The sequence below is a fragment of the Anabas testudineus genome, chromosome 17, assembly GCF_900324465.2.
Source record: "Anabas testudineus chromosome 17, fAnaTes1.2, whole genome shotgun sequence".
Lineage (NCBI taxonomy): Eukaryota > Metazoa > Chordata > Actinopteri > Anabantiformes > Anabantidae > Anabas > Anabas testudineus.
In genome coordinates, this window is record NC_046626.1 from 17,506,278 (window position 1) to 17,532,434 (window position 26,157).

At 39.0% G+C, this 26,157-nt stretch overlaps 3 protein-coding genes and 1 non-coding gene across 4 annotated transcripts; 2 read left to right on the forward strand and 2 right to left on the reverse strand.

The window, feature by feature from the left end:
- Positions 1-1,942: 1,942 nt before the first annotated feature.
- Positions 1,943-5,649, reverse strand: LOC113171296 (transcription factor BTF3 homolog 4-like). The gene is made up of 6 exons (XM_026373581.2): positions 5,549-5,649; positions 4,990-5,049; positions 3,817-3,930; positions 3,142-3,343; positions 2,515-2,577; positions 1,943-2,167 (listed from the first exon to the last, which is right to left on the reverse strand). Exons 2-6 carry the CDS (start codon positions 5,041-5,043, stop codon positions 2,121-2,123), a joined length of 480 nt encoding a protein of 159 aa, XP_026229366.1. The 5' UTR covers positions 5,044-5,049; positions 5,549-5,649; the 3' UTR covers positions 1,943-2,120.
- Positions 5,650-7,232: 1,583 nt separating this feature from the next.
- txndc12 (thioredoxin domain containing 12 (endoplasmic reticulum)) lies at positions 7,233-11,313 on the forward strand. Its single transcript, XM_026374679.2, has 7 exons — positions 7,233-7,394; positions 8,419-8,479; positions 8,656-8,708; positions 9,122-9,195; positions 9,407-9,476; positions 9,905-9,988; positions 10,148-11,313. The coding sequence occupies exons 1-7, from the start codon at positions 7,295-7,297 to the stop codon at positions 10,225-10,227; spliced, it is 522 nt and encodes a 173-aa protein (XP_026230464.1). The 5' UTR covers positions 7,233-7,294; the 3' UTR covers positions 10,228-11,313.
- On the reverse strand, positions 11,110-25,083 carry gipc2 (GIPC PDZ domain containing family, member 2). Its single transcript, XM_026374678.2, has 6 exons — positions 24,474-25,083; positions 14,680-14,865; positions 13,370-13,550; positions 13,122-13,234; positions 12,933-13,014; positions 11,110-12,315 (listed from the first exon to the last, which is right to left on the reverse strand). Exons 1-6 carry the CDS (start codon positions 24,747-24,749, stop codon positions 12,164-12,166), a joined length of 990 nt encoding a protein of 329 aa, XP_026230463.1. The 5' UTR covers positions 24,750-25,083; the 3' UTR covers positions 11,110-12,163.
- On the forward strand, positions 17,423-17,495 carry trnaf-gaa. The gene has a single exon. It is a non-coding gene; the product is annotated as a tRNA-Phe (tRNA).
- Positions 25,084-26,157: the final 1,074 nt, after the last annotated feature.

Below are 26,157 nucleotides of genomic sequence, written 5' to 3' on the forward strand. Positions count from 1 at the left end.
GAAGCAAGTGTTAAAATTCCATAACTATTTATCTAAAACACGTTTCTTTGTTTAAGGATATGTTCAAGTCCTTCTTAAAACAGTCAGGTTAACTTCCTGGGAGGTTCTGCCTGCTGTTGTTATTCCTCCTGTTCCTAGTGGATGTGAATCGATCATTTGCTAAAATCATTTCAGCGCACATGATGGAGGACAAAATGCTTTATCACTGTTTTATGCAAAAATATGCATTCAAATGTGTGTCCGGGGTCACTGTGAGACTTCAGCTGCTGTATAATCATTAGACTCTGTTATTCTGTTTATACGTCACTATGTCCACTAAAGCTGGTTAGTGATTCCTATCTCTGACTGCTGCACAGATGTGGTATAATTTTATGACTCTTTAAAACTGTCTACAATTGAAGCAGATTAGAAACAGTAGTCTCCTCATGCTGAAACACAGTCATCCTTTATTTACACTAACTAGTTTTATTCCAGTTTTAATTCTGATGATGATCTTTTGGACAGAAAGCAGTATTTTAAATTGAAGTTGAAATCTGATAAATATAATTCTAGCCTAAAACACTATCACCTGTAATATTTAATAATCCTAATCCTGTGGCTCTTTGCATTAGGAGTTTTGCACATTGTAGAAAACTTGACCAACATGAGCCACCAGAAGTTTATGAGCTCTTATTTCTAAGGCATCAGCTCCTGGCTTCCGGTTTTAACCCAGCTGTTCCCGTCGGACTTGACGCGGCTCCGAGACGGTTCGGCTTCATCCAGCTCCTGCTGAGGTCCAGCCGCAGCTGCAGCTGCAGCAGCAGGGACATTTTGGCTCAGACCGGGCTGCAGAAGGTGGCGCGGTGAGCCCTGGGGCGGGTCCGCAGCTCCGTCGAGCTCACGGTTCCGCCATCGAGGGCCAGAACAGCACATTTCTCCCTCGGTCCATTGATCAGCAGGAATCAGCAGAGCAGCATCAGGGAGGATCAATGAAACGCGGCGTGACAGTGTTGTGGAAAACCCACCCAAACTCAGTTAACCCCTCTTCATGCAAACTCAACCATACTTTGCATTTTAACAATTGATTGTATTGCTTAGATTTCCAGCACAAAATGAGATGTAACACAAATTAAACTATTCAGAGTGAGCAAATAAAAAGTAAACTAATCCTTCACTTTTCTTTTCAGAGGTTATAACAAAAGAATAAAATAAAACACAAACATTTAACCGAAGACAGTAACTAAAACTGATTTGCATTAATGTAAAGTATTTATTGAACTACAAATTTGAGATTCACTGGGATATTTTCATTTACAGCCAGTTACTTTAAAATGCTCTTTGCATGTTGATCAGTAGAAATAAAATATTAAAATGTTATATACAGTATATTGTGCTTTCAGATATTATTCTGCTGCAGAGCAAGTACATTTACAACTCTACTGAACTAAATCTAAATATTTCATGCATTGCCGTTGTCATTGTAATTACATGATACAAATATGCAGCATATTAGTGTAATGTATGAGTAAATGTGTCAAACTGATACAGAAGGTATGTAAAGTTTCCCTTCAGACTGTAGGGTTAATTGTGAAATATAGTGCACCGAGTTGCTTTTTATAGGCTTAACTGTTTATTCTATATGTAAAATTAAAAGTTTAAAACTCAGCTGCTTTTTTTGTTCATTTTCATTTTGTTCCAAGACAAATCTTAAAAGTCAAATAACATACAGAAGCATCAAAAGCCCAAAAATGTTTTATTAAATTCATAATCACCACTACAATGTGAAATTATTTATTCATCCACTTTAATTGTAATTTAATAAACAATCTCTTAAATACTAGCCACATGTTCTCATGTGGAAAGCTTATTTCTACCGTCCTTTGGGTGCCGAGAGTCGTGCTGATCCACGTTTCTCGGCATGTCCACAGTATCACCGCAGTATTTCAGAAATAGACACAGAAAAGTATCAATTTCTGAAATCAGAACCTACTGGCTGCAGGCTGAACCAAAGCGGCTCAAGTCTTAGGAGATGATGCATTGCACCTCTAACCACCGTTTCCCCTCAGGAGGAAATGCCCTTTGTGAATCCAAAAGAGGTAAAAGATAAAACGGCCGACTCAGGAAAACAGAAATACGGTTCATCAGTTTGCTTCATTTTTTGAGGCTTCGTCAAAGTTCTCCACCAGATCTGTAAGAAAGGAAACAGCAAAGAACATCAGGATTTGGTTCTGACAGCTGCATTTGACAAAAGTGTCAATTTCTGAAAGAGAGAGTGATTGATTTTATCCGGTACCGCTGCCGTTTATAAAAACCATTAAGAAACACAAAAAATGATCTAAAGCCTCATTTTCTTGACTGACGAAGTGGTAACAGACACCACGGTCGGCTTTACGTTGTAATTTTTCTTTTCTGAAAAATGGATGTAATGCATCGTTTTGGATACAAATCCTATAATAAACACATAATATTACATCTTTATAAGCACAAAGAAAACATGTAAAATTCATTCGTTAAAGCAATAATAACAATTTATACCTGGTACATCGTCATCCTCCTCTTCTTCTGGGATTTCCTCCTTGCCTGCTTTCTTGTCAATTGCTGCAAAAAAATTATGATTAATTATTAATAAATTTACTTTACTGTGGGTGAATTTTGTCTAATGAGTCTGAAAAGGTGTTGCTTTACATGTGCTCAGTATTGTAAAATTTGGATTTTCTAGAATCAGAAAAGTGTGTGATATCGATCAGAAAGTCGTCGTCTTTTGGTGACGACACTGTTGACAGCTATGACGTGTGGAAAAGCAGCTCATACTGTGTGTTTGCTTCACTGGCTCTATTTTCATCTACATGCAAACACTGAGATTCTCATGTTCTTTCCCCAGATTCTCTTCATTCCTACAACCTGTGTCTCGAGGTCCCATTTATACATTTCCATTATCATTACAGGTTACTGACTGAAAATTACATCAACATTCAAAATGTGAAGAGATTTAAATACTGTATGTAAACTCACATGGAGCCCTTCTCACTATACAACTCTTACTCTTCATCTACGTATTCATAAAACCGGCTGATTGTATTTTTTCGAAGCAAACATCATCTGTGAATATTCCTGATATTGCACAATACTGACACTGTGGCTGTGACTTGTGTGTGTACTCACACTGCCGTGGGAACTGCTCAGCCAGCTTGCGCAGGCTGCTGAGGCTGTCGGCTCCCAGCTGGCTCAGGATGCCTGGCAGCATCTCTGTCAGCTGCTTGATCTCGGCGTGGCCTGTGATGGCGAAGGTGTTGGCAGACAGAGACGCCTGCACTTTGGGGTTGTTGAAGTGAATCACTGTTCCATCATCTTTTATCATGTTTACCTGAGAGGTGAAACACAGTGAGACTTAGGAAGAGAGGATCCCACACAGGGTGACGTATGACTAGTGCAAAAGTAGGATCAACTCATACAAATAATAAATTCATAAAGCAATAAACGGACAAGGGAAAAAGATGTGCATCAATTTTAACAGAACAATACCCACCATACTACTGACCATGTAGCCAATTATTTAATTTATTAAGCCCTCTACACCCATGAATCCTTAAAAACAGCGGAGTAAAACAAAACAGGTACCAACGAATGAGACTAAAGGAATTTCATGCTCAAAAGCTTAAGTCTTCATGTCGTGTTTTCTTTGTTTTTCATGCTTTGACTTAACTGAAACACTTTTCAGCAGCTTGTTGGATAAAAGCAGTCTCCCTGTCTTTTGTGACGTGACAACAAAATATTCAGGACAGCTGCAGTACAACGCTGTCATTAGATTTCCTTTTAATCCTGTCGGAGATGCCTCACCTCTTCTATCCCTGCAATGTTGTTCACTGCCAGTTTCTTCAGAGAGCCCTGGAGTTTTTTATCGTCAGCTGTTGCCGTTTTGTGAACAACCTTTTTCTTCCTGCGGGCTGTTCCCTGAGGAAAGAACAGGTGTGGATGGCAAAAAATAATTAGATGACAGAATGTACCAAAACAAAACAGTTTACCAGCACTGGGTCAGACTTTTTAATCTATATGGGACAGAGATTAGAGTACATCCTTTTGTATACTATTTTATAACTGTGTTGAAGCAGTTTAACAACAAATTACTACAACCCGTGCTGCAAATGAACTGTTTTATGCTACTCAGTGTGTAATTCTAGCCTCTTAATGATATTTAGGCTCAAATAAAGAAGTAAAAAACACTACTTTAATCTCTGTTATGTAACAGAAAGTAATTTCTCCTAGTGCACTAGTAAGCTAAACACTGTCCACATAAAAAAGGGAACTATTTCAACCAAAAGTCCACGCTGCACTTTTAACATAACTGGTGGGAAACTTCATAGTTTCCCACTGACAAATGTCCAGCATCCAAAAAAAAAAAAAATCAGTTTGATATAAATCAGCTGCAGCACTTTGACCTCAAGTGAAAGTGCAGTGTGTGACACAGTGTTACTTCTGGGAAAATACAAATAAAGTCAATATATGTTGATGTGGTGCAATGTGGGGAAAACGCACAGCATACTGACGCCACCTAGTGTTTAGTTAAAGAGTAGTGAGTTTGAACAAAGCCACAGATGACACAGAGGGAGGGGGCCAACGCCCTCCCCCAATAAAGGGAATGCTGAGGTCAGTAGGAAAGACCTAGCAGATGCTGGATGTCATCACCCTCCCTAAAATAAGCAACAACTGGCCCAACAGGACAAAACTAAAACACTCTTGTACATTTATCGGCTTTATTGCTCTACAACCTGCTGCCTCTTGTTTCTGCTAATAATTAATTTGAATTATTTTGTCTACTACAACTAAAAAAGCCCTAAAACTAGATTTTAACATAGAAACCTTACACAAATAACCAAAACCCAAATGACACACATCAAAGTTTGTTTTTTTGGGGTTCTTTGTGTAGCTGATATACAACCTTCTCTAGAAATTGAAGAAACTTGGACCAGAGATCACATAAAAACAGTGAAAACACAGTAACAGTAACTTTACCTTTCCACCTATCCGGACCTGAGCCTGAAGTTTGGCGAGCTTCTCTTGATTCATAGTGTTCTGTTTATAAATGATAATAAAAGAAAAAAAAATACTTTAACACGGTTTTCAAGTGACAGTAAATGGCAGAGAGCAGTGTTTCCATAGTTAGTTTAAAGAAAACAACAAAGGTTATTTTATGACAAAGTGCAATAGACACAGCATGATTTAGGTAATAATCCTTCCACACATTAGCATTGAGCTAACAGAGTGCTAACACTACCTCTGACAGTTATACTGAGCACACATTTACAACGACGGGGAAAATAAAGTGAAATAGACAAATAAAATCATAAAGAGGCAGATTTTTAATTAGATTTTTATTCCTGTCCACAGTGAATGTAGCTTCTAGGTGGCTAACTAGCTAGAATACTGCTAATATTAGCATAGTTGCTAAAGAAACAGCATAAACGAAGGGTTTTTTCCTGACTAGGCAGAACAACAACAGAAGTTAAAGTTAATTGACATGATGATTCGAATCGGGTCAAATGTTTAAGACAGAATTATTATTATTTTTTACCTTAAACGAGGAATAAACCCACAGCCCGTTGAACTGCTCTCGTTAATGAGGCGGAAGAAGCTAACCCGCAGCAATGAAGCACACTTCCGATTCTGATTTTCAAAATAAAACTTCCATTAAACGTCTGCTGCATCACACATTTCATACCGAACAATATCACACGTTTTTATTCCATAATACAGTGTTATTAACTATTGTTGTCATTATTATATCATACTATATTATATTGGAATGAGTATACCCAGTCTGCTCACATACTGTCATCTATACATCAAAAATGTTGTGATTCTATTATTATTATTATTGTTTATTTATGTTTTTTTTTTTTTTTTACATATTCTGGTTTGTTGGTAAGTCTAACATTATAGCACATAATATACAAATAAAGTTGTTGATACAGATAGATAGTACTTTATTAATCTCTAAAAATGTATCATGACATGACTGACATGATCGCTTTACTCTAATGGTTTACACTTTATTGCTAATAACTATATATATAAAACAAACTTTTAATCGTATAGGCTTTTGGCTTAGTACTTATTACTCTAACTGCCGTACCCTTGCAAAATCAACCTCAGCTAATAAAGCTGTTGCAGAAAAGATTTGCGACTTTTAAACTTTTGTTATTACACAAATTTCCGGTCTTAGTCCAACTTTTCATTGTGTAACTTGACAACTTGAAGCTGCAGAAGCTGCAGACAGGAACACGCGGTTGTGTGGATGTGATGTCATGTGAACGGCCCCAAAAATGGAAAATGAATCACAGTTGGAGGAGGAGCCCAGTGCAAACATACAGGCACCGGTTCACAGCAGCCTGATGTTAAAAATATACACAGAGTGTTTTATATAGAGTCTGATTTTGAAACATACATCATATATGTGTATGTACATGTGTTAATAGTCTATGTGTGGTCACAGTACATAATGTAGGTACACATATATACACTCACTTAGATTGTACAGGTGCACCATTTTATTAGGTGCACCTGTACAATCTAATGCAACCCAATACAAAATACAATAATAAAGGACCAAAACACTAGAAACGCCTTTTAACATAATGCACTCTAGTTCCTAGTACTCCAACACCTTAATAATAAACATATTATCGTATCGTGTTAACGTATTATCACCTTTATGACAGTTTAAACAAAAACTGAGCAGTTATAACCTTATAAAAATATTTTAGATTAAATTAGATTGTATAGCTGTACCTAACAAAGTCCCAGTGAATGCATGTGTATACACTATTTATGTGTGTCCAGAGAAATGAATGATGACACCTGAAACACCACCCACTGCAGCTTTGGACATACAATGATCATCTGGCAAATTTTAATTGCTCATTGCTCGTGGATTTTTATTCTTTGAATTAATGTTATCATTTTATTTCCTGTGTTAGATATGGTTTTATCTGCCCTAATATTTACATCATATAAAAAATATTTATATCATATAAAATTTAAACAGATAAACACATGTCTAAGTATATAATAACACACATTATGGACATATATATGTATAGTAAAACACTTGTAATGTAAATTTGTGGTGTACATTAAGAGGTATTTATTATGTGACTTTATTAGGTGAATTCGTTTCCAATTCGTCTTATTTGCAACAACTTTCACTGGACAGACTTTTATTGTGAAATACAGCCATTGCACATCCGGGTCACCGGTTTACGGAGCAGCCGTCGCTGTTACTTGTTAGCAAGAGTCGGCGAGAGACAGAGCAGACAAAATGCAGAAGTTTGTGATGAATGTCGCTTTATTTTCCTCTCTGCAGGTCTTCCTGTGTTTGTCGTGTTTCCAGGATGTCGTCGAAGCAGCCAGCGGCAGAGGTGAGTTCATATTCGGGGTGAATTTGTTGTGAGAGCGGGTTGTTTGTGTGCAGCAGCTGGTTCATTGATAGTTTGTCTCAGTCGCTGGATCCTGGATCCTGAAGCCTCCGTCCCGGATCAGTATTTACTCAGAGGCTGTAGATCCTGTTTCAACCGACTTGTTTTACTGGTAATAAAAACTCTACAGACACACAGGTTCTATCAATTGAATGTTGATGGTTTCTCCATTCAAACACCATGAAGAGGATATGTGCATAAGTTTGTTAGGCCCATAATTAAAAAAAAAAATAAATAAAATAATAATGAAATGTCTGCTTACAGACACCAAACTCAAAACACAATCATTTTAAATATAATCTAATGTTTTATTTTCCCGTTTCCTTAAATTAAGTCTTTATATTTAAAATGTGAAATTTGTTTGTGAATTATTGATGGACAAATAATCATTAATTGCTGACAAAAGGTGCCAAATATAATTAGTGTTTTCCCCTAGTGGCATCATTTATTGTTATTATTGAGGTGTAACTTAAAAAAGCATATATACTGTGTACCATGGAGAATTGCATAGAGAAGTGTGTGTTCTCCAAAAGGGAAGGAAATGATTATTATGATGTTCTTTTCATTAATTAATGTGTAGAAATCTATTTCAAATACTGCAAAATGTATCCAGAAATATAAAAGGCACCAACACTGGCTGTGTAGCTTGTTCTTTCTCTATGTATTAATCAAAGCCTGAAGAGTAAATTAAGCGTCAGTTTATCAAGATGATGCATCACAGTAATTTTCGCTGCTGTATTGATTATTTATCCCACTGCTGCTACACAAAGAGCCAGTTAAGTAGCTAAAGAGCAGAGTCGATGTTTCCAGCAGTGAGATATTGAATTACCGCTCAGTCAGTTGTGTTTGGCCTAGTGTTCTGACAGTTCCTTCTATTGACACTGTATTTAGGGCAGATCCACCCTGCTGTAGAAATATAATACCAGTTACACAATGCTGATGTGCTCGTTAATTCATCCTCCTGCAGGGTTTGGAGATAACATCCACTGGAGGACGCTGGATGACGGCAAGAAAGAGGCCGAGGCCAGGTGAGTTCGACTGAGAGCAGCAGCACTTCCTGCTGTAACTCTGCCGAACAGCCGCTGCTGAATACAGCTTTTCACTAATGACCTCAACAGACTGAAATGTTGACGACAGCAGTTTTCACAGTCTGAGTGTAATTATCAACTCTTTTTTTGTTTTTATTTTATTTTATCATTGACAGCGGGCTGCCGATCATGGTCATCATCCACAAGAGCTGGTGTGGAGCCTGCAAAGGTAAAACACAGTTCGCTCCTTTTAGCCGTCACTGATATAAACACAACTGAACCTGTGTGTGAAGGCTAATTAAGTCTTTATGAAACAAATGCATAGGGAGCACATGTTTCAATCACAAAGAACAGAAGACAAACAAAAAGATGAAGTCAGCATAGTTCAATTCTGACAGGAAGCCTTCACTTAAGGGCAGAGCTGTTTCTCAAAACAGTTGCTGCGTGTGCAGCTTGAAGATCGTTGTTAAGATAATACATTTTCAATAATGGACATTTTTCACTATTACAGCACAGCTAGAATAAAAAATAAAATTATTTTCATTACTGATTCATATGCTCGTTACCGTCTTCATTACTCAATTTTTTTGAAATGCTGTAAGGTACAATAATTATTAATTGTGTTAATTCTTTTTGCATCAGCACTGAAGCCTAAATTTGCTGAGTCTAAGGAAATCTCTGAACATGCACACAACTTTGTTATGGTCAACCTGGAGGTAAGGAAACGGTAACGGTGACATGTACAGAAAAATATTTATTTATTTATTTATTACCGTGTAATTTGGAAATTTAAACAACCATGAAATATATATTCAATCACATTTTAAAATGTCAGTTCAGGAACTCTCACTGTGCTAACAGCCAACATTTAGTGGCTGAGATTTGTTCTCAGTCTTGTTAATGATCAGTTGTGTTGTATTTGAACAGGATGAGGAGGAACCAAAGGATGAAGCCTTCAGCCCTGATGGTGGTTACATTCCTCGGATTCTTTTCCTTGGTACGGAGGGGGTCGACTCCCCAGTCATGTCAACGTGTTTTGGGAATTCCTTTGCAGAGTCTGATTTCACTTACTCTTCCTGAATAACGTGCAGCCAATGATCAGGTTTCCACAGGCTGGATTTAAGTAGTCTCAGTGTGGCTAAACTGAAAAAGCAGATGTGAATATTTACAGTGTTTTATTTATATAACTGTAAATTCAATAACTAATTTTAAAAAAGACACAATTTACTTTGAATGCTGGGAAACTTACTGTTGCAATTTATCTTAATTAAAATAAATCTAATAATTTAAAATACTATCATAATCTGTTGACCAGTTTAGACCAGGAGAATTGAGAAAACATCTGATTATTCGCTGCCACATGTTTTTGGATTTAAATTTGAACTAAACAAACCTTTTATTTGATTTTCCTTATTCCCCTCATAGACCCCAGCGGCAAAGTTCATCCTGAAATCACTAACAAGAATGGGAATCCAAACTACAAGTACTTCTACAGCAGTGCAGATCAAGGTAACACTGCAGATGATTGTGGTTATAGCTACTGGCTATTTTAAAGTGAGAACTAGGATTAAAATAGATTTTCTTTAAATCTCGGTATCTAAATTCCCATATGACTATGTCCTAATCATGGTTTGTATTTTCTGCCTTTGTTTCCTCCGTCTCATCCAGTTGTGTCTGGTATGAAAGAGGCTCAGGAGAAGCTGACGGGTGACGCCTACAAGCGGGGTCACACTGGAGACGAGCTGTGAGGAGGCCGAGCCGGGCGTCAGGCTCTAAGGGCTACACTTCCTCTACCTGAGCCTGAGCTTTCGAGTGCACTCGTGTCCTGACGACCCCAGGATTCACTATTTATACCTATACTTTAGACTCACTGACCAAACCAAGCTGATCATTAATAGGCATCGGTGCTCGAGTATTTGTCCTGTATAGTGTTTCCAAAACTACTACTCATTTTCCTGTCTTTGTTTTAAAATATGTGTATTTGTAGTCTACTGTTAATGAAATGCCATATACTGTATTTACTGACTGTAGAGGATTTAAACGACTCAAGTTAGCCAAGTTAACTGCAAACAGTATCTTCAATATGCCAAGTTTTTACCACATAAGTAAAATGCCTTGTTTGTCATTAAACAGCCATGAAATTTAAAGTTTTTCTTTTTTTAGCACTGAGAAGAAGTAGTAGTGTTATGTTTTCACCCAACTGATACAGCACTTCATCACTATTTTAACATATACTAATGTGCTTCCAAAGATTCTCTACAGTACATTGTCTGTGACAATATTCACCATGCACTACTAGAGGGGCTTTGCACTTCTTTCTATTATCTGCTCTCTTTAAAGTAACACCAATTCTAATCCTGCCATGTAATCTCTACTTGCTAAGATAAAACTATATGATTTTCTTTTCTTTTCCCAGTTTGTTTTGGTGTTTGTGAAGTGACCCGTTCTTTTTTTTTTTTTTTTTTTTTACTTGTTAAACTCTTTGAATGAGGTGTGGAAACATTGGTTAAGTGTCTTGATGTATTTTATACATGTACACAGCCAAGTGTGCAAATAAAATTTATTGTATTGAGTGGTTTGTGTTTTTTATACTATTGTGAACCACATATATTCATGACACAGCAGCAATATAATAGTATATCAAATTTTATTGTCTATCCAACAAAAGTGATCCCTTATGGTTTGTCAAACAATATTTAACTGCTGAGTTAACTAATCGCTAAATAAATTGAGGTTGACAGTGAATTAAAAAGTGCAGTTATATGAATGTAGGTGTGTTTATTTAAGACACTGGATTGCAATTGATCCCATTCCAGACATATTCTACAAAAATAGAGTACATGTTGAGCCACGTCTCAGTGTAAAAATGATTTTTCATGATAAAATAAATTACAGGAAGAAAAAAAACAAGCGTGCTTCTCTTAATATGCCTCATTTCATGACATGTGGTGCTAATATACTACAACAACACGAAAACATGAGAGGAATGTTGCTGGAATGTGGGTTTTCAAACTAAAGGTGTTCAAAGATAAAGCGTTTTCTCTGTATTGCTCAGTCTCTCACAGATGGACAGAAGTGTAAGAGAACATTAGCAATGTGAAATGTGGCCGTGAGGTCATTTAAAAGGTTTTAAAAAGATAGGATGAAAATAAAAAGGTTGCTCGAGAGAAATATTGCTACAACCACTATAATTACACTAATTACACTATGCTGCTGCTGTAAAATCAGCAGCATTTTCACATATAAAAAACTATAAAAGCTGTGTGACACATCTGTATCTTCAAAATTACACAGCTGAGTGTGATTAAGATTTAAGGTGTGTGTGTGTAAGTACCATTTAGAACCAGTGTAAGAGACAACAGTTGACTAGGTTTGCTTTTCTGACATCATCCGATGCAGCTGGAGTTGTGCTGCCCCCGAGGTGGGGGTCACAAGGTTTACACAGCATCTGGAATCAATCAACAACTCTTCAGCTTGTAGGAAGCAGGTCCAGCGTTACAAGGTCACGCTGAAAGGCTGTTATGTTATGTACGGTAGACTCTTGTGACGGAAGCAATGGTAAAATCACTTCATCCACCCTCGTCTGTGTGTCCAGTAGATTTGTGAGGATAATAAGAAGTGAACTGGGGAAGGAGTGAGTGTGTTTGTGTGTGTGTGTGTGTGTGTGTGTATGTTTGGGGCAACTCAAAATCTTCCCTGCTTGGCGTCTCCAATGGCCCCCCAGACGTCAAAGACAAACTCATCTGGAAAAGCAAAGTCTCCGAGGGTCTCGTCTAACGCCATGGCAAATTCATCTGGATTCTTCTTGTCACGGCCGACCTCAACCATCGTAGCAGCTGGACAGAGAAGAGCAGGAATGTATCTTACTCACTGTAACAGCCAATCACCCCTACAAGCTGGAGAATGGGTTTTCAGACACCCCTCACGACATTGGTTTAATGGAACTTTGATAAATCCTGAAGTTTGTGCTATTTTCAATCAAAAAAAGGGATTAGTCCCTGATTCTTTTATTTTTAAGCCAAATAACAATCAGACAACAAAAACTACATTCTTACTCATTCTTGATTTGCATTATATAGCAGCTTCACCCCCTCCAGACACAGAGAAATCACTGCAATCACAGTGCAATCACTTGACTACTGCAGTGTGCTCTTCTCAGCTGAACTGCATCTGTAATATTAGAAGTCTGTAGCTGCTAGCTTAGACGTGCACTGGAAGCCTAAAGATACCTGGGCATGACCCAGTTGAGCTGCATGTGAGAACTCAAATGTCTGAGTCAGACGGCCTGGAGATTACCCAGAGCTTACCCCAGTACAAAGTCTGATTAATATCCGAGTGGGCTCTCTGCTGTCATGTCATGCCTCCAGCACGTTCGGCACAGGCGCCCTCACCCTCCTTCTGTTTTTAACCAGCAGTATGGATAAAGTGAATAATGTTTGCTAATGACACTCACCAAGTTCAGTGTCTCTGATGCCCATGTAGCTCTCCAGCAGGTCATCCACTTTCTTCACCGCCTTCTCCTCAAATTCTGTTGGCTACAGAAAACAAACAACTCAGTTTCAGCCATTCTCTTGCTTTTGTTACAAGAAATCTGTCATTTGTTCATTCTATTGAATGCTTATTTCTAAGTTTTAGGTCTTACCTCCTCCTCTACAGTAGCTGGGCCCTTTGAGCGAAGTCTCAGAGTCCCCCTCCCTGTGCCGATCTTGTTGTCACTGCCAGGTTTAGCGCCTTTTGACCTTGGCTCAAGCATTTCTGTCAGTAGGCAGAGAAACAGCATTACAGAGCCTCATTCAGAACTTGGGTGGGTAATGAAACGTGTGGATGTTGGCGTCTCTGAATCAGTTTTAGTATCACCTCCACCTTCTCTTTATCTCCTTCCTCACTCACCAAAGGCCTTCATTGGCTCGACCAGTTTGAGGGTGAAGGATTTGTCTCTGGGAAGGTCTTTAAGCATGCGGGCGACCTCATAATGTCGTGTCCCGACAATGTTACGGCCATTAATGCACTCGATGTGGTCACCCACACAGATCACCTTCACCCCGTCCACAACACTTCCCTCTTTGATGCGCTGTCACGAGAAGAGACAAGGAGAGTACAGAATATGGATAGAAAACATCAGTGACACATATAATTAAACAAGAGCAAATGTTTTAGTGCCACATGAAATGAGGTTTGTTTCTCCAGGCAACTCCAGACTAAAATACAGATCAAAACAAAAGCGTACAGTATAATTTGTTGTCTTGTTTGTGAGGCCGCTTGAGTCAGCAGAACACAAACATAATATATTATTATGTTTATAGCACAATAATACTGTTTATTTCTGTATGAGATTTCAAAGGGTTTAAAAAGGAAACAAATTGTGATGCAAATGTATCCGCCCCACTGGCTCAAGAGCATCTGCACTGCATGGACTTTCTGAATATAATGTAAACAATAACTTCCTGGTCTTTTCTCTTTATTTCAGTAGATTTCCTTTTGGCTTGAGCTCAGGACACAGAGAAGTGGGACTAATGTTTCATGTTGTACAGTTTGTTAAACATGTTTAAATAAAGATTTTCACTGAGCAGAGGTTAGAAGTAAACTGAGCACTGGCTACTGTAGCTGACCTGACTGTCTATGCTCACATAAAAGAACTGATCCGTGGCTTTAATGAGTCATAATGAGTCAGGTTGGTTTGGATGCAGTGCTGCTGCAGAATCACATGATGGCACATGTGAGCAATTTGTTCTGGCGCAGCAACACAACTGAGACCAAATAGCCAAATAAGCTCCTTAGACCGGTCTCCATCATTAGACCCAACATGCCAAGATATAGTATAATTTAAAAAAGACATTATACAGTGCAAAACCACTATTTATTAAAAAAAAGCTTATTAAAGGTCCTTTATTTATTGCATTCATCATTATTTTTTTATTATCATTGTTATTATTGATTATTTTGCACGCATTAGTCTAATTTTTTCGTATTTTTATCTTGATTAATTTCTCAATCATCAGTAAACCACTTTGAAGTGCATTTAGATGTAAGAAAGGTGCTATGTACAGCCCAACTCTTAGTTGTGTACTGTTATGTACTCTGTAATGTACTCCTTTTATTACTCTCAAGCCCATAATTCAACTTCCCAGGATAAATACCAACATATTGTTAATAACGCAAACACAGTAGATGTTTATTTTGAGGAGTGAGATGTTCCTCACCTTTATGAAAGCGTAGCCTGCGCCATTGTCGGTGATGGTGAGGCCCAGAGCATCTTCAGATTTATGAACTTCTACCTCCTTCTTGATCCCTCTAATGTGGGCGAAGATAAAATCCTCGAGGCCAATCTGGCCCCCCAGCAGCTTGTCCATGTCAATCTTGTGGGTGTTCAGGGTGCAGAACAGAATCTGTACAAAGACACAAATGGAGCAGGGATTTGCAGTATGTTAACAAAAGAAGACAAACTTACTGCAAAATGCACATAGTTGATGGGATGTTCTCACGAATTAAATCTAATAGACACGGAAAGAACAACCACAATAGGAAACACCCAGAATAGTCTGCATCTTTCATACACAATCAAAAAACGAATCCCTGTTTGAGTCACGGCCTGAAAACTGAGCTGGATTTAAAAATAAAAGTGTAGATGACAGAACGCTGCGTCAGGATGCTAAATACAGGAATCACCAGGGAGCTCTGTCTTTATTGCAGCAGTTATGTAGTTATGTCTTCATCTACCCCGAGGTGTCACCAGCCTCTGTGTGTGTATGGCTATCATTGTGAGGACCAGCTTGAATTTCTAACCACTGGACTGAGGGCATTTTTACAAAGTGAGGATATTTTAGCTGTGTTTAAACAGCTATTTCGGAGTTCAGACTGGGTTTTAGGGGTTATGGTTAGAATTAGGTTTTTGTTATAGTAAAGTTTAGGGTCAGGCAGTTAGTTGGGATGGTTAGGGTATGCAGTGCAAGTGATAAATTAAAAACAGAGTAGATTAGCATGGCCTATGACGGCCAAATAAAAATGGGGGAAGGGGAAAATGACTTTTTCTGCTGTGCCACACATGTAGAAATCTGGCTTCACACCTTGTGGATGTCACATCCTGGCAGGGCACAGAGATGGAAACGTGATCACCAGGAACACGATCCACAAGTGGCCTGATTTAACGGCACTTAAAACAGAGGCTGGACACAGGCTGAGAGGAGACTTACATGGTGAATCATTTATTTGCCTCCAACCCAATTGACATTTATTAATATAGTAGCTTAAACTCACACAGATATACATTAATATAAGTCATGCATCCAAATCCTATTGTGAGATCAGCTTTCTAGCGGGGCTTTGTGAAATACAGAGCCAGGATTTAGTGGCCAACTTCCGGGTTGCATGTGGAAAAGGGAATGATTCACACTGGTTCATCAGGAGGATGACCTTCGTGCACCAATCAGGCTCTGGCAGTGAGGCCTGCCTTATTCGGGCCTTGTTTCTGTGTACCAACAAGCGCTGTTCACACACATATTAGCTGACACAGCCTCACGCGTTGCCTTGGGTTACCAGACTATAAAAGAATGGGATTATAATGGAGGGGGGCCGCTAGAGGAGAAGGCAAAGACAGACAGAGGAGCAAATCGCTGTACCAAAGGAAAGGTGAATTGTAGCTCAGTTGATGGCTCTCTAGCTTTCTTTTTCCATTAACAGACCCCCATCTTTGTCTCCCCCCACCACCACCGAAGCCAGGGCATTGCCCAAGAGTGAGTGGGAGGAACAGCAGTAGACGCCTACTCCCGGTTACTAAGGCTGCCAACCAGATTAAGCTACTTCTGTGTGCAGGCAGCTCTCAGCACTCCTCTCCTCCTGCTGGGCTGACAACCACAGCGTGTTCACACCACGGGGTGCAGCTAGGCTGCAGCGAGCAGCATCACACACTGCAGCGACTGCCTCTCCTCTGACGACATGACTCACAAGAACAGATACTACACCTCCCACTGCCCTCCCTGAAAACCCTGATAACCACATGGAAAAGGGCAAGTGAAAGGCCAGGGACCGCAATCTGTTCTGCATCACCCACGACAGGGCTATTTCTGGGTCAAACCGTTCAGAAGATGAGTAAAAGCACATGAAATGACTATAAAGAGACAAAAATTTGATTCAAAATTGCATTAAGTGCCCACGTTGCTTTGAATAAATTTGAATAAATGCAGGGTTCATGGCAGCAATTTACAGTAGAGGTGCCATTCGTTTCCTGAAATAAAAAGCGCCTCTGTTAATGTCAGAGTCAAATCATTCTATTTTTATGAAAAATAACATCAGCTGGGAGAAATGTGGAGTGGAGCAGAGCAGCATGTGTTTAACGAGGGAACTGTCAAAACTGTCACCAAGTAACCACAACGACAATGACATGAAACACATTAGAATCTGATTCTACTCATCAGAAAACTGTTTGATTCATCACATCATTTGTAATTGTCAGAGTATTTATCCACACAGCACAGTGGAGGAATGTAAATAAAAGCATTGAATTAAATATTGTAATTTAAATTTTAATTCTAACGTATTCATACTTTAGTACTTCCATTTTAGGCTACGTTATACTCTTAGTATTTTACGTTTGCAACTTTAATTTTATTTCACTGTATAAATTATCTCAGCTTTGACAAACTACCATAATAGTAATGATTTAGCATCTTCAGCATGTATATATACATATATGATAATAATATGTATAATAATATACACACATAACATTATACAACAATTTAAAGTGGCAGTAATTGATAGTTTTAACAATAAATCAAATTACAACGTTAAAACAATGCGACAATGTGAAAGAAACAGCCTGTGATGCTTTGTATTGAGTTTCACATCAGTGTTTAGCTGTCTGACCGCACATTCCTGTTTTGATTCACTTTGACGGCTTCTGACAGCTGTTTTCAGTAAAAAGCTCTGAACACTCATAGTAGCTGTGCCGAAATAGCTCAGTTGGGAGAGCGTTAGACTGAAGATCTAAAGGTCCCTGGTTCGATCCCGGGTTTCGGCAGAGAGTGTGAATCCTTTGGTAGAGCAGTTGTCTATGAACCCCAGGCTTAGTGGTTCTTGGGAAAGACACTGCAACCCCATAGGAGTGTGGATATGTACTGTCCAACCACAATTTTCACATGTGGATCAATAAAATATGTCATGATTATTTATAACACCAACTACTCAGCACCAAAGAGCAGACAAGTTGGTGATCACAGTGGAGCATTTAGCACAGACATGAACAAAGACAGATCTAAAAGAGCAAAACTTTAATGATAATATTTCTCTATCACTGCTGGATGCAACTTACAGGGTGACGTGTCAGCTTTACCAACTCATTTCTACTTCCTCAAGTGGACAAGAATACTTTTGAAACTTTTACGTGGATAGAGAATATTTTTCACTGTTGAACATTTTTATTTTTTATGTAAATAAAAACCTGAATACTTTACACAGTCCTATATGTGTGGCAAACCGTGAATGTACGAATTTCCTAGTTATGAAGACAGAACTCTACTTTATACCAAAAGCTTTGATCTGACTACTAGGTTGGACATCGTCTGATAGAAAAACACCCATTGAGAATCTAATAAATTCTGTTTGTGGAAAAAATCTTCACTTTGCATTTGTCCACATGGCACAGAGGCCAACTTAGACCACAATAGTCTACTCTGCTTACAGTATATGCCTCAACCAACAGGCCCATAAAACTGACCCAAACACCACTAACTGCCATAGATGAACGCCTCAAAAGTACAATCAAGTGTAGGCTGTGTATTGCTTATTGTCTGCTGACTTCATCAATGCACACAACATCATTTAGGAGTTGTAAACAGTTCCTCAGCTGTAAAAATAAAACACAATTCAACTACACAGGAGATTTGTCCAGAAGACTTTATGTAATAATTTAATAGTACAGGTATTCAATACTTTCCCTACAAATCTCCACCCCAGTGTTTTCTTGAAAGTCCACTTCACTTGCCTGTGTTTGAAGAAAGTTAAAGCTGGATAAATACAGCTTTTAGCTGGATCTCCCTTTGAAATCCTGCATTGAAACAGGGTTGAATAACACTTGGGAAACCTGTCTGTTTAGTAACCTAACCACTGTCTATTTACTGCACTGCCTTTTTCAAATTGGCCCTTTAATGTCAGAAAAAGAGGGTTGGGAACTTTAAAGAGACAATATCCCAGAGAGGAATCGTTTTTTCATCATTTCTCGTTTGTTATTTCTGTGTTGGGTGTTTTTAGTAGTTAACAGGGACTGCTGATGTAAGCCGTGTGTATTGTGGTGTGGCTGTTTTCATAAGGAAATCACATTCATCAGCATTTAGGCCAGTGTAATCATTTACCTTACTACGGATGTGAGATTTTCCAGAATGACAGAGTGGCGTTTCATACAGGTGGTTCAGAAAAACAGGGTTTAGTGTTAAATGCTCGTCCTAAACGAACAAACTGAACCAGGAATAATGTATTGTAACTGACTCAGAGGTAGTTTGATCAGAGTCCAGCACAGATTATAACATGAACTGTAAACAGATCCAAGACATATCAATGATTCCATCAATTCAAAATGTGAAAAAACAAATAAAAAACAAAGCAAAAGAGGAGTTTAGTCAGCATGCTTAGATTAATCTATGTGATATTTTTAGAGGAACAAACTGTGAAGATTTAAAAGCATATAGATTGACTGGAATAATGCAGAAGGTTATGAATATGCCCAAATGTAAAGCTTCTGACTGTGTTGTTGTTTCTCTAACACCAAAGTTTGAAGATACATCTCAAATCCTGTTCTGTCCTGAATACGTATCATTTAAGTCAGTTTATCTGGAAATTCTTTTCTTACTGAGCGCAGTCAGACATTTGTAAATGGTTTAATGTCTTTCTGAAGAAATGTTAGAGAGACAAATGTAAATGATAATGAATATGATTCTGTCACCATCTTTGTTTTTACAAAAACAAAGTGAAACTATGATTCTATGGAGACTTTGGACGGTGACTTGAAATGTATGTATGTAAATAAAAGGCACAAGCTGATGCTAACCTCTCCAGGACCTTCATAGAGTCTCCAGTGTATCGAGTGATCATAGTGCAGCAGTAAAAGGTATCTGATATTTTACTTTGTCAGATTGATTGAAGGGAGGCAGGCGTCAGTTCAATGACCGGTGGTAACAATATTTGTTTCTTATCCACAGTTGTTTGACTGTGGATCCACAGAGAGGCCGATGGGAACCTGAACTCACTTCTCCGAATCTGCTGTTGTCATTCTGCAGGCTGCGGTGCCTTGACAACACTTTCCTTTGCATCACTGCTTGCAAACAACCACTTAAGTCCCACACGCTCACCTGGGGTCTATTTTTGCAGCTTCACAAACTCCTCTTTAGCAGCACATTTGTTTCTTGCGTGTAGTGTGCACACAGGAAGAGTCCATGCTCATTTGCTTGTCACACGTATAACGAGGCACAATTACCAGTAACCACATGTTGACTGGAATCATGTTGCAGGATAAATCCAGAGCATGTTATTAGGCACTAATACAATATAAGTTTGTTTATTTAACCCACAGAAAAACAATGGTCTCAACAAAGGAAAAACACAAAACAGGCAAATTAGTTTAGCCTAAATTCATGTTAAGCCAAATATGTTTTTCTACTGAGCAGGAACACTTGGGAAATACATTTTGAAACCAAAACTTTCCCGTTCATTGGGCGGATGTAATTGGTCAATCATTCAGTCAACTAACAAATCATCTAAAGTACTCAAATAAGAGTTAACGTTATTTCATGTTATGGGCAAAATGAAAAATCACTGGACACCCACTGTGGGTATGTCAATATATCACGACACTATACTTAATATATAAATAAATACTAAATATAATAAATAAAGTCATTTAGAGCGCATGGAATTTGTCAATAAGATTTTCTACCGTTTGGTATTTTATTGACATAATAAATAAATTAATAATTAATCAGTAAACTCTTGAAACATATTTGAGTTGTATCTTTCATTCTGAACATCAAGTGTGCAATAAGTTCATACAATGAATTATTTTCCAGTCACTCTGTTTTATGTGACTCTATGGTGACACACACCAAGAACAGTGAGGGATATTTGATCCCCTGCTGATTTTGTATGTTTGCCCACTGACAAAGAAATGATCAGTCTAAAATTTTAATGGTAAGTTTATTTTAACAGTGAGAGACAGAATAACAACAAAAAAAAAACAGAAAAACGCATTTTCTATTGTAAAGTCCACTGGACTTTTTCCTGGCCGCAAAACAAGTCCAAAACAAGACAAAGCCCAGCTATTGGTTTATGGACAAACTTAGAAATCTCTCTTCTCTTCATATCCTGTTAGGCTCTGAACAGATTGTGGATTTTTTTGTTTTAGACTGATAGATTCAGGTCGTTGTGGACTTATGCAGCAGCACAGAACTGGTCGCTTTCGTTCGCGCACATATTCAGACTTGCCACTCTCTAAAATCGACACAGAACAAAACAGCAAACGTTCTCTGTTTTTAAATTTTTCAAATGAGCTAATGATGAATATTTTTGTGGCTTTCAGATAAAACAATCAATAAAAACCTCTTACTTTGGGTTCTGGGAGCATGCGATGAGTATCTATCCATCTATTAGCTTAACCACTTATCCTACAGAGGGTCATGGGGGGCTGAAGCTGATTCCAGCCGACACTGGGTTAGAGGCATGGTACACAATCCCATCACCAGACTGGCACATACAGTAGAGATAAACAAGCACTCACACACACGTTCTCTCCTACGGCCAATTTAGCGTCAATAATTGCTCAAGTGGTGTTTTTAAAATGTGGGCGAAAACCAGAGGAAATCCAAGCAGGTACAGGAAGAACATGCACTCCCTGTGCATGAACATGAAACAAAATGAAGCTGATTGATTTATGTAAGTTCACCTAATACAGTTGAAGGGGTACAGAGTGTTTATTACAGCTGTACTGCTCGGCCTCACACATTTCGTGCTCATGGTTTCCAGAACATCCTGATGCTTTCTTGCTTTTTACAACATTTAGGAAGTGAGCGCAGTAACCTAGTTAATACAAACAGCAGACTTGAGCTTAATCAGATGAGATTATTTCACCTAATCCCCACGATTAAGAAATGTCTGGCTGCAAACACGGTGGTACAACTTCCTGCTAAACAAAAAACAAGATGCTTGTTTCTGTCACACGACCGCAGACTAGATATTCAAACTTTAGGCAAATGGCTGTGTGCTTTCCGATGAGCAGGGAGCACACTCACTCCAATGGGCCGACAAGAAGCCAAAGTCAAATGGCCACACCTAAAACTCTACAGCTGTACGGATAATAACCAGACTTTGACCTGTGCAGAGCGAGCACATAAAACATCCCAAATCTTTCATATTAGAAGTAGATGATGGATACGATAACAAAGACTAAACAGAGTCTACTCTACTGTATGCTCTTCACCCCCATTAAGACTGTGTTTGATATAACTGTATTCACGTCAGTTATTTACCACATTAATTAATTTCTGTCAGTTCTGTTTCTTGAAAATTGTGATTGCCTCAAAAAAGTGCTGTAATGCAATGTGATGTCTGGAAAGAAAAGTGCAACCTATTAGAGGCAATGAGCATGATGAGACACGGTCGCTGTTCGTTATGTAATTCATATCAGGCTCAGCCAAGTGCTCATGTGACAGAGCTACTGGTTTACAAACAACCACAGTAATGGTTCCTGTGTGGAACCCTGAATGATGGTTCTGTTGTCAGTACCAAGTTTATACAAGCTTGTTTTCTATGGTATTGAAGGTACCAAAAGCACCATAGTGACTCAACATAATAACCCTACAAGTGTAGTCTGATGTTAAATGCCACCTGTGGGATGGTGTAGCAACAGCTATGAGTTGGAGGATCAGGGTCGAGGTTTGGGCCAGAAAAAAGCCGATGAACAGCATCTTGGACACCTCAACACCTCACACTTAGATTATATTTAGTTGTATTTAATTTTTAAAGTTTTTGTGAGATGTATTAATATAGAAAAATGTGATTACAGCTTTGTAACAGTACTAAGGCGAAATATTCAAAAGCAGATGGGACATTCAGAATATGTGTCGTTAGTGGGAATTTCATTTTTTGTTCAAGTTAAGCTCAATAAATACAGAATATAGAGTAATTCCCATTATTCATCATCATTTATTAAAATTGCTTATTCTGCCTCAGTAACTCACAGAATAGAAGCTTATATGAGGAAAGGTGACATTTTTGCTCTAAAAAGTAACTTGCAACTTTAAATAAATGCCTAAAAAGCTGTGCGCTGTTGGAATGACGCCACTTTATTAAGTACCCCATTTGGCAGCGCTGATATTTTTGTTCTGCCTGGTGACAGGTTACATTCAGTCAACATGGGCACAGTGAGATCTGATGGTGTTTATGGAGGGAGGAGGCCTTGGGCAGAGCAGCTCCCCAGGGTCCTCCGGGACGCCTCTGCCTGTGGCTGGGACGGATTAATTGGTTAGATTTGAGGCTGTGCCCACTGAGCAGGACATGAGGGACTTCCTGTGGTAAAATCTGAGTCCAGCTATAACATTACCACGTCACACTCCCTCCCGTCTATCTGTGTTTGTCCCTGTGTATCTATCTTCACCACATTTCTGAATAGGCTAGTGTACTCTGTGACAAAACACTTTCGGTACCTACTGTACACAAAAACATGCCAGCCAGGCTTGGCCAGCATCCAGGTATAACTTAAGCAGGAAATAATTTATTTTCTGTCATTATGACTGATGTGATTGTACATTTTTAAGATTCTTAATATTTCAATCAGCTACAGAAAAGCTCTTCAGGAGCTGGTAGGGCATCTGTGTCTTGGTCATGGACACTTTACGAGGATACAAACCTGCCAGAATCACAGTAGTAATCCCAGACTTCCAGTGCAACATGATAAAAGTCAGCTGCGTCACTATTTACTACTATCATATTACTTACCATTATGTCTCTTCTTCAGTAAAGAAATTTTATCTTTAAGCTTTCAAGGCAAGAAGGAAGTTCACATCTATAGTGCCTGCAGCACATTAGGCTGATAACAGGCTGCCGCACCAGCCTATCTAGTCACAATCAGGCTGACAAAAGCCAAACATGCCACTCACACTTTCCCTTTGAAAAGCAGAGCTTAAGCAGTCTGGTATCAGAGGAGGTCCCTGAACCTGTTTTTGTTTTCAGGACCTCCACGTAGACATACGTTTTCCTCTTACTGCCCAGTAATTGTTTTAATGTGTAAAAGCATCTTAAAATAGACGTGACATTAATTTGTGAGATTCTCCGATTGCATAATGCAGATCAGATCAGATCGTATTGCTTAATCTTCTAGGACTGAAGGTGTGGAGTTTTCAGGGCGTGCCTTTCCAAACACTGACTAGCTCTGACACGAGACAATCAAAGTTGACTTTTAATGGCCACCACAGGACAAATCCCTTAGAAAACGGACTTATAAAACCATTTACTGCAAGTGTTCAGCTGTCAGTGGTGGAAAAGTGTTCAGATTGGTTGTTATGGTGGTTATAACAGTGTCAGTAACAGCATTTGTTGGTAGTTTGGGAATTTAAAGAATGCCGGACTTTAACTTCTGCTGCTTTAAGTGATCTTTCACTTTTATAGACTGTAAAACTTAAATTGCAATAGGTCATTATTGTTTGAATGTTTACTTTTCTGCTCCACATCTGAACAAATGTTTAAATTCTGAATAAATAGTGATAACCCCAGCATCTTCAGATATGTTATTTATGAAGGTATGCATGATCAATTTCACAATCCTCACAGCTTTAAGATGTTTGATAAATGATTAAACTACAGATGGGACATAAAACAACTCCTGATGAGGTAAATTCAGCCATGATGACTACAGTGGAGAAGCATGTTAGAGCCCTTCACGTACTCCGGGTAAATCTGTGCTTTAGCCCCTGAGCGTCGCACCAGATCGCCTCTCTAACAGCAGGTGAGGGCTTACCTCAGGTGGGCTTATATGAAACACCTCTGCTATTTTCGCGTACAGCTCCTTGACGTTGGTGAACCCCTCGATCCGGCCGGTGGGGCTTCCGTGCGCCAGCTGCGTGTGGAACACCAGCTTCGGCCGCAGGTTGGCAGGTGGCGGCGGGAGCCCCGCTCCGTTCACGGCGGATTTAGCCAGGCTCCCGGCACCTGCGAGTCCGCCGCTGACCTCCTCGTTCTCCACCAAATGCTCCTTCGTCGACTTGTTTTTCTTCCTCCACGGTCCCAGCGGCATGTTTGCGTTGTCTGCGTTTGTTTTCAGTCGTTTAAAAACCAAAAAGTCCGACCCGCTGCTTTAACATTGAAGTACCTGTTGAGTTCAAGTCCCAACGGCCGTGCGGTCCTTATTTACTTCCTTCTTTCCTCGGAGCTTTCCTCGGTCTCTTCCGTCCTACCGTCAACACTTTTCCGTCCCTCACCTGCGCTCAGCTGCGACTCGACTTTGTTCTTCGACTCAGCGCTCGCTTGCAAATAAATGGAGTAAATATTCAACAGGTAGGAGGGTGACACAACCTGCTGCCCGGTCCCTGCTAACAATAGCTCCGCTGTTTGTCTGTCAGCGGGACGCAGGCGCAGTGGGACGTTCCCGGGATCCACAGGGCAGCATGGACGCTCCCGGTGCACCTGTACCCCCCCCACGGCAACACCTTAAACAATTAACCAGGTATTTAAAAAAACAAAACATATTGTGCAAGTATTAGGTAAAGTAGTCTGAGGTTATCCCCGCACACAGTGGAACTGGTTTCTCGTCAGGATTTCGGTTAAGGATTAGTGAAACTGATGCATCATCTGTCTCGGTGGCTTATAAACATTTATACAAACTAATTAGCCCACAAAAAAATAATAAATAAATAAATAATAATTAGGCTTGCTGATGTAAAAGTGCCAATATTTGCCCTACAATTAGTTAAATGACTACGCCACTAAGAGTTCAACATGTGCATTAATTCTACTTATTGATAAAAAGCAACAGATCTATTTACTTAATTCTGTTGAATTTGAATGTGCATGTTTACTTCAGATGTATACATGTGCCTCACAAATAACATTTCTGCAGAAATCAAGTCAAATTTGGTTAATGTGCAAATTCAAGCTGAGCATCACTACTTAATTGAAAAATCATCCAGCATTAGTATCAATTAAAAGCAAATATTTGAGGCCACAAGCCTGTAAAAGAACACTTTCAAATTTGTGCTGCGAAATGCAAACAAATTTTCAAAAGACAAAAGATTTTTGTAAATAATAATCAACTTTACTACTTAGTTGTAGAAAAGGGCTAAAGATCTCACTTGGTGTGGAACAAAAATAGCACAACTGGTAAAAGTGGAGCTGATTTCAGCCACTTTATGACCTGTGAGGTAAACAAACAGTAGATGATGATGATGCCCTTCCTGCATATTTAATGGTTATAGTTGACCTCTCCTGATCAGTGCACTGCATTTTCAATCAGTGCATTTAAGGTTTGGATATAGGCTTCGTGTTAAAGGGACAACTTAAACCAATAACTGCGTGAAGTTGAGGTTGAGGTATAAATAAAGGTCCTGAGACGGGAGAATTCAAATTAGACACGTGAGGACACAGGTCAGCTTGGCGTATATGGTGTTGGTAATAATTCACTAGTAAATCGTAACTACCGTATAGCA

What these genes read in the sequence shown, in the direction of transcription:
- LOC113171296 (XM_026373581.2), bottom strand. Translation starts at nt 5,043, where the DNA reads ATGAATCAAGAGAAGCTCGCCAAACTTCAGGCTCAGGTCCGGATAGGT. An exon ending in AGGTCCGGATAGGTGGAAAG is followed by an intron (nt 3,931 to 4,989) that starts GTAAAGTTACTG and finishes TTCTTTCCTCAG; the next exon opens with GGAACAGCCCGCAGGAAGAA. An exon ending in GGAGGATGACGATGTACCAG is followed by an intron (nt 2,168 to 2,514) that starts GTATAAATTGTT and finishes CCTTTCTTACAG; the next exon opens with ATCTGGTGGAGAACTTTGAC.
- txndc12 (XM_026374679.2), top strand. Translation starts at nt 7,295, where the DNA reads ATGCAGAAGTTTGTGATGAATGTCGCTTTATTTTCCTCTCTGCAGGTC. An exon ending in CTGGTGTGGAGCCTGCAAAG is followed by an intron (nt 8,709 to 9,121) that starts GTAAAACACAGT and finishes TTTTTGCATCAG; the next exon opens with CACTGAAGCCTAAATTTGCT. An exon ending in CTACAGCAGTGCAGATCAAG is followed by an intron (nt 9,989 to 10,147) that starts GTAACACTGCAG and finishes CGTCTCATCCAG; the next exon opens with TTGTGTCTGGTATGAAAGAG.
- gipc2 (XM_026374678.2), bottom strand. Translation starts at nt 24,749, where the DNA reads ATGCCGCTGGGACCGTGGAGGAAGAAAAACAAGTCGACGAAGGAGCAT. An exon ending in CGAGCCAATGAAGGCCTTTG is followed by an intron (nt 13,235 to 13,369) that starts GTGAGTGAGGAA and finishes GCCTACTGACAG; the next exon opens with AAATGCTTGAGCCAAGGTCA. An exon ending in CATCAGAGACACTGAACTTG is followed by an intron (nt 12,316 to 12,932) that starts GTGAGTGTCATT and finishes TTCTCTGTCCAG; the next exon opens with CTGCTACGATGGTTGAGGTC.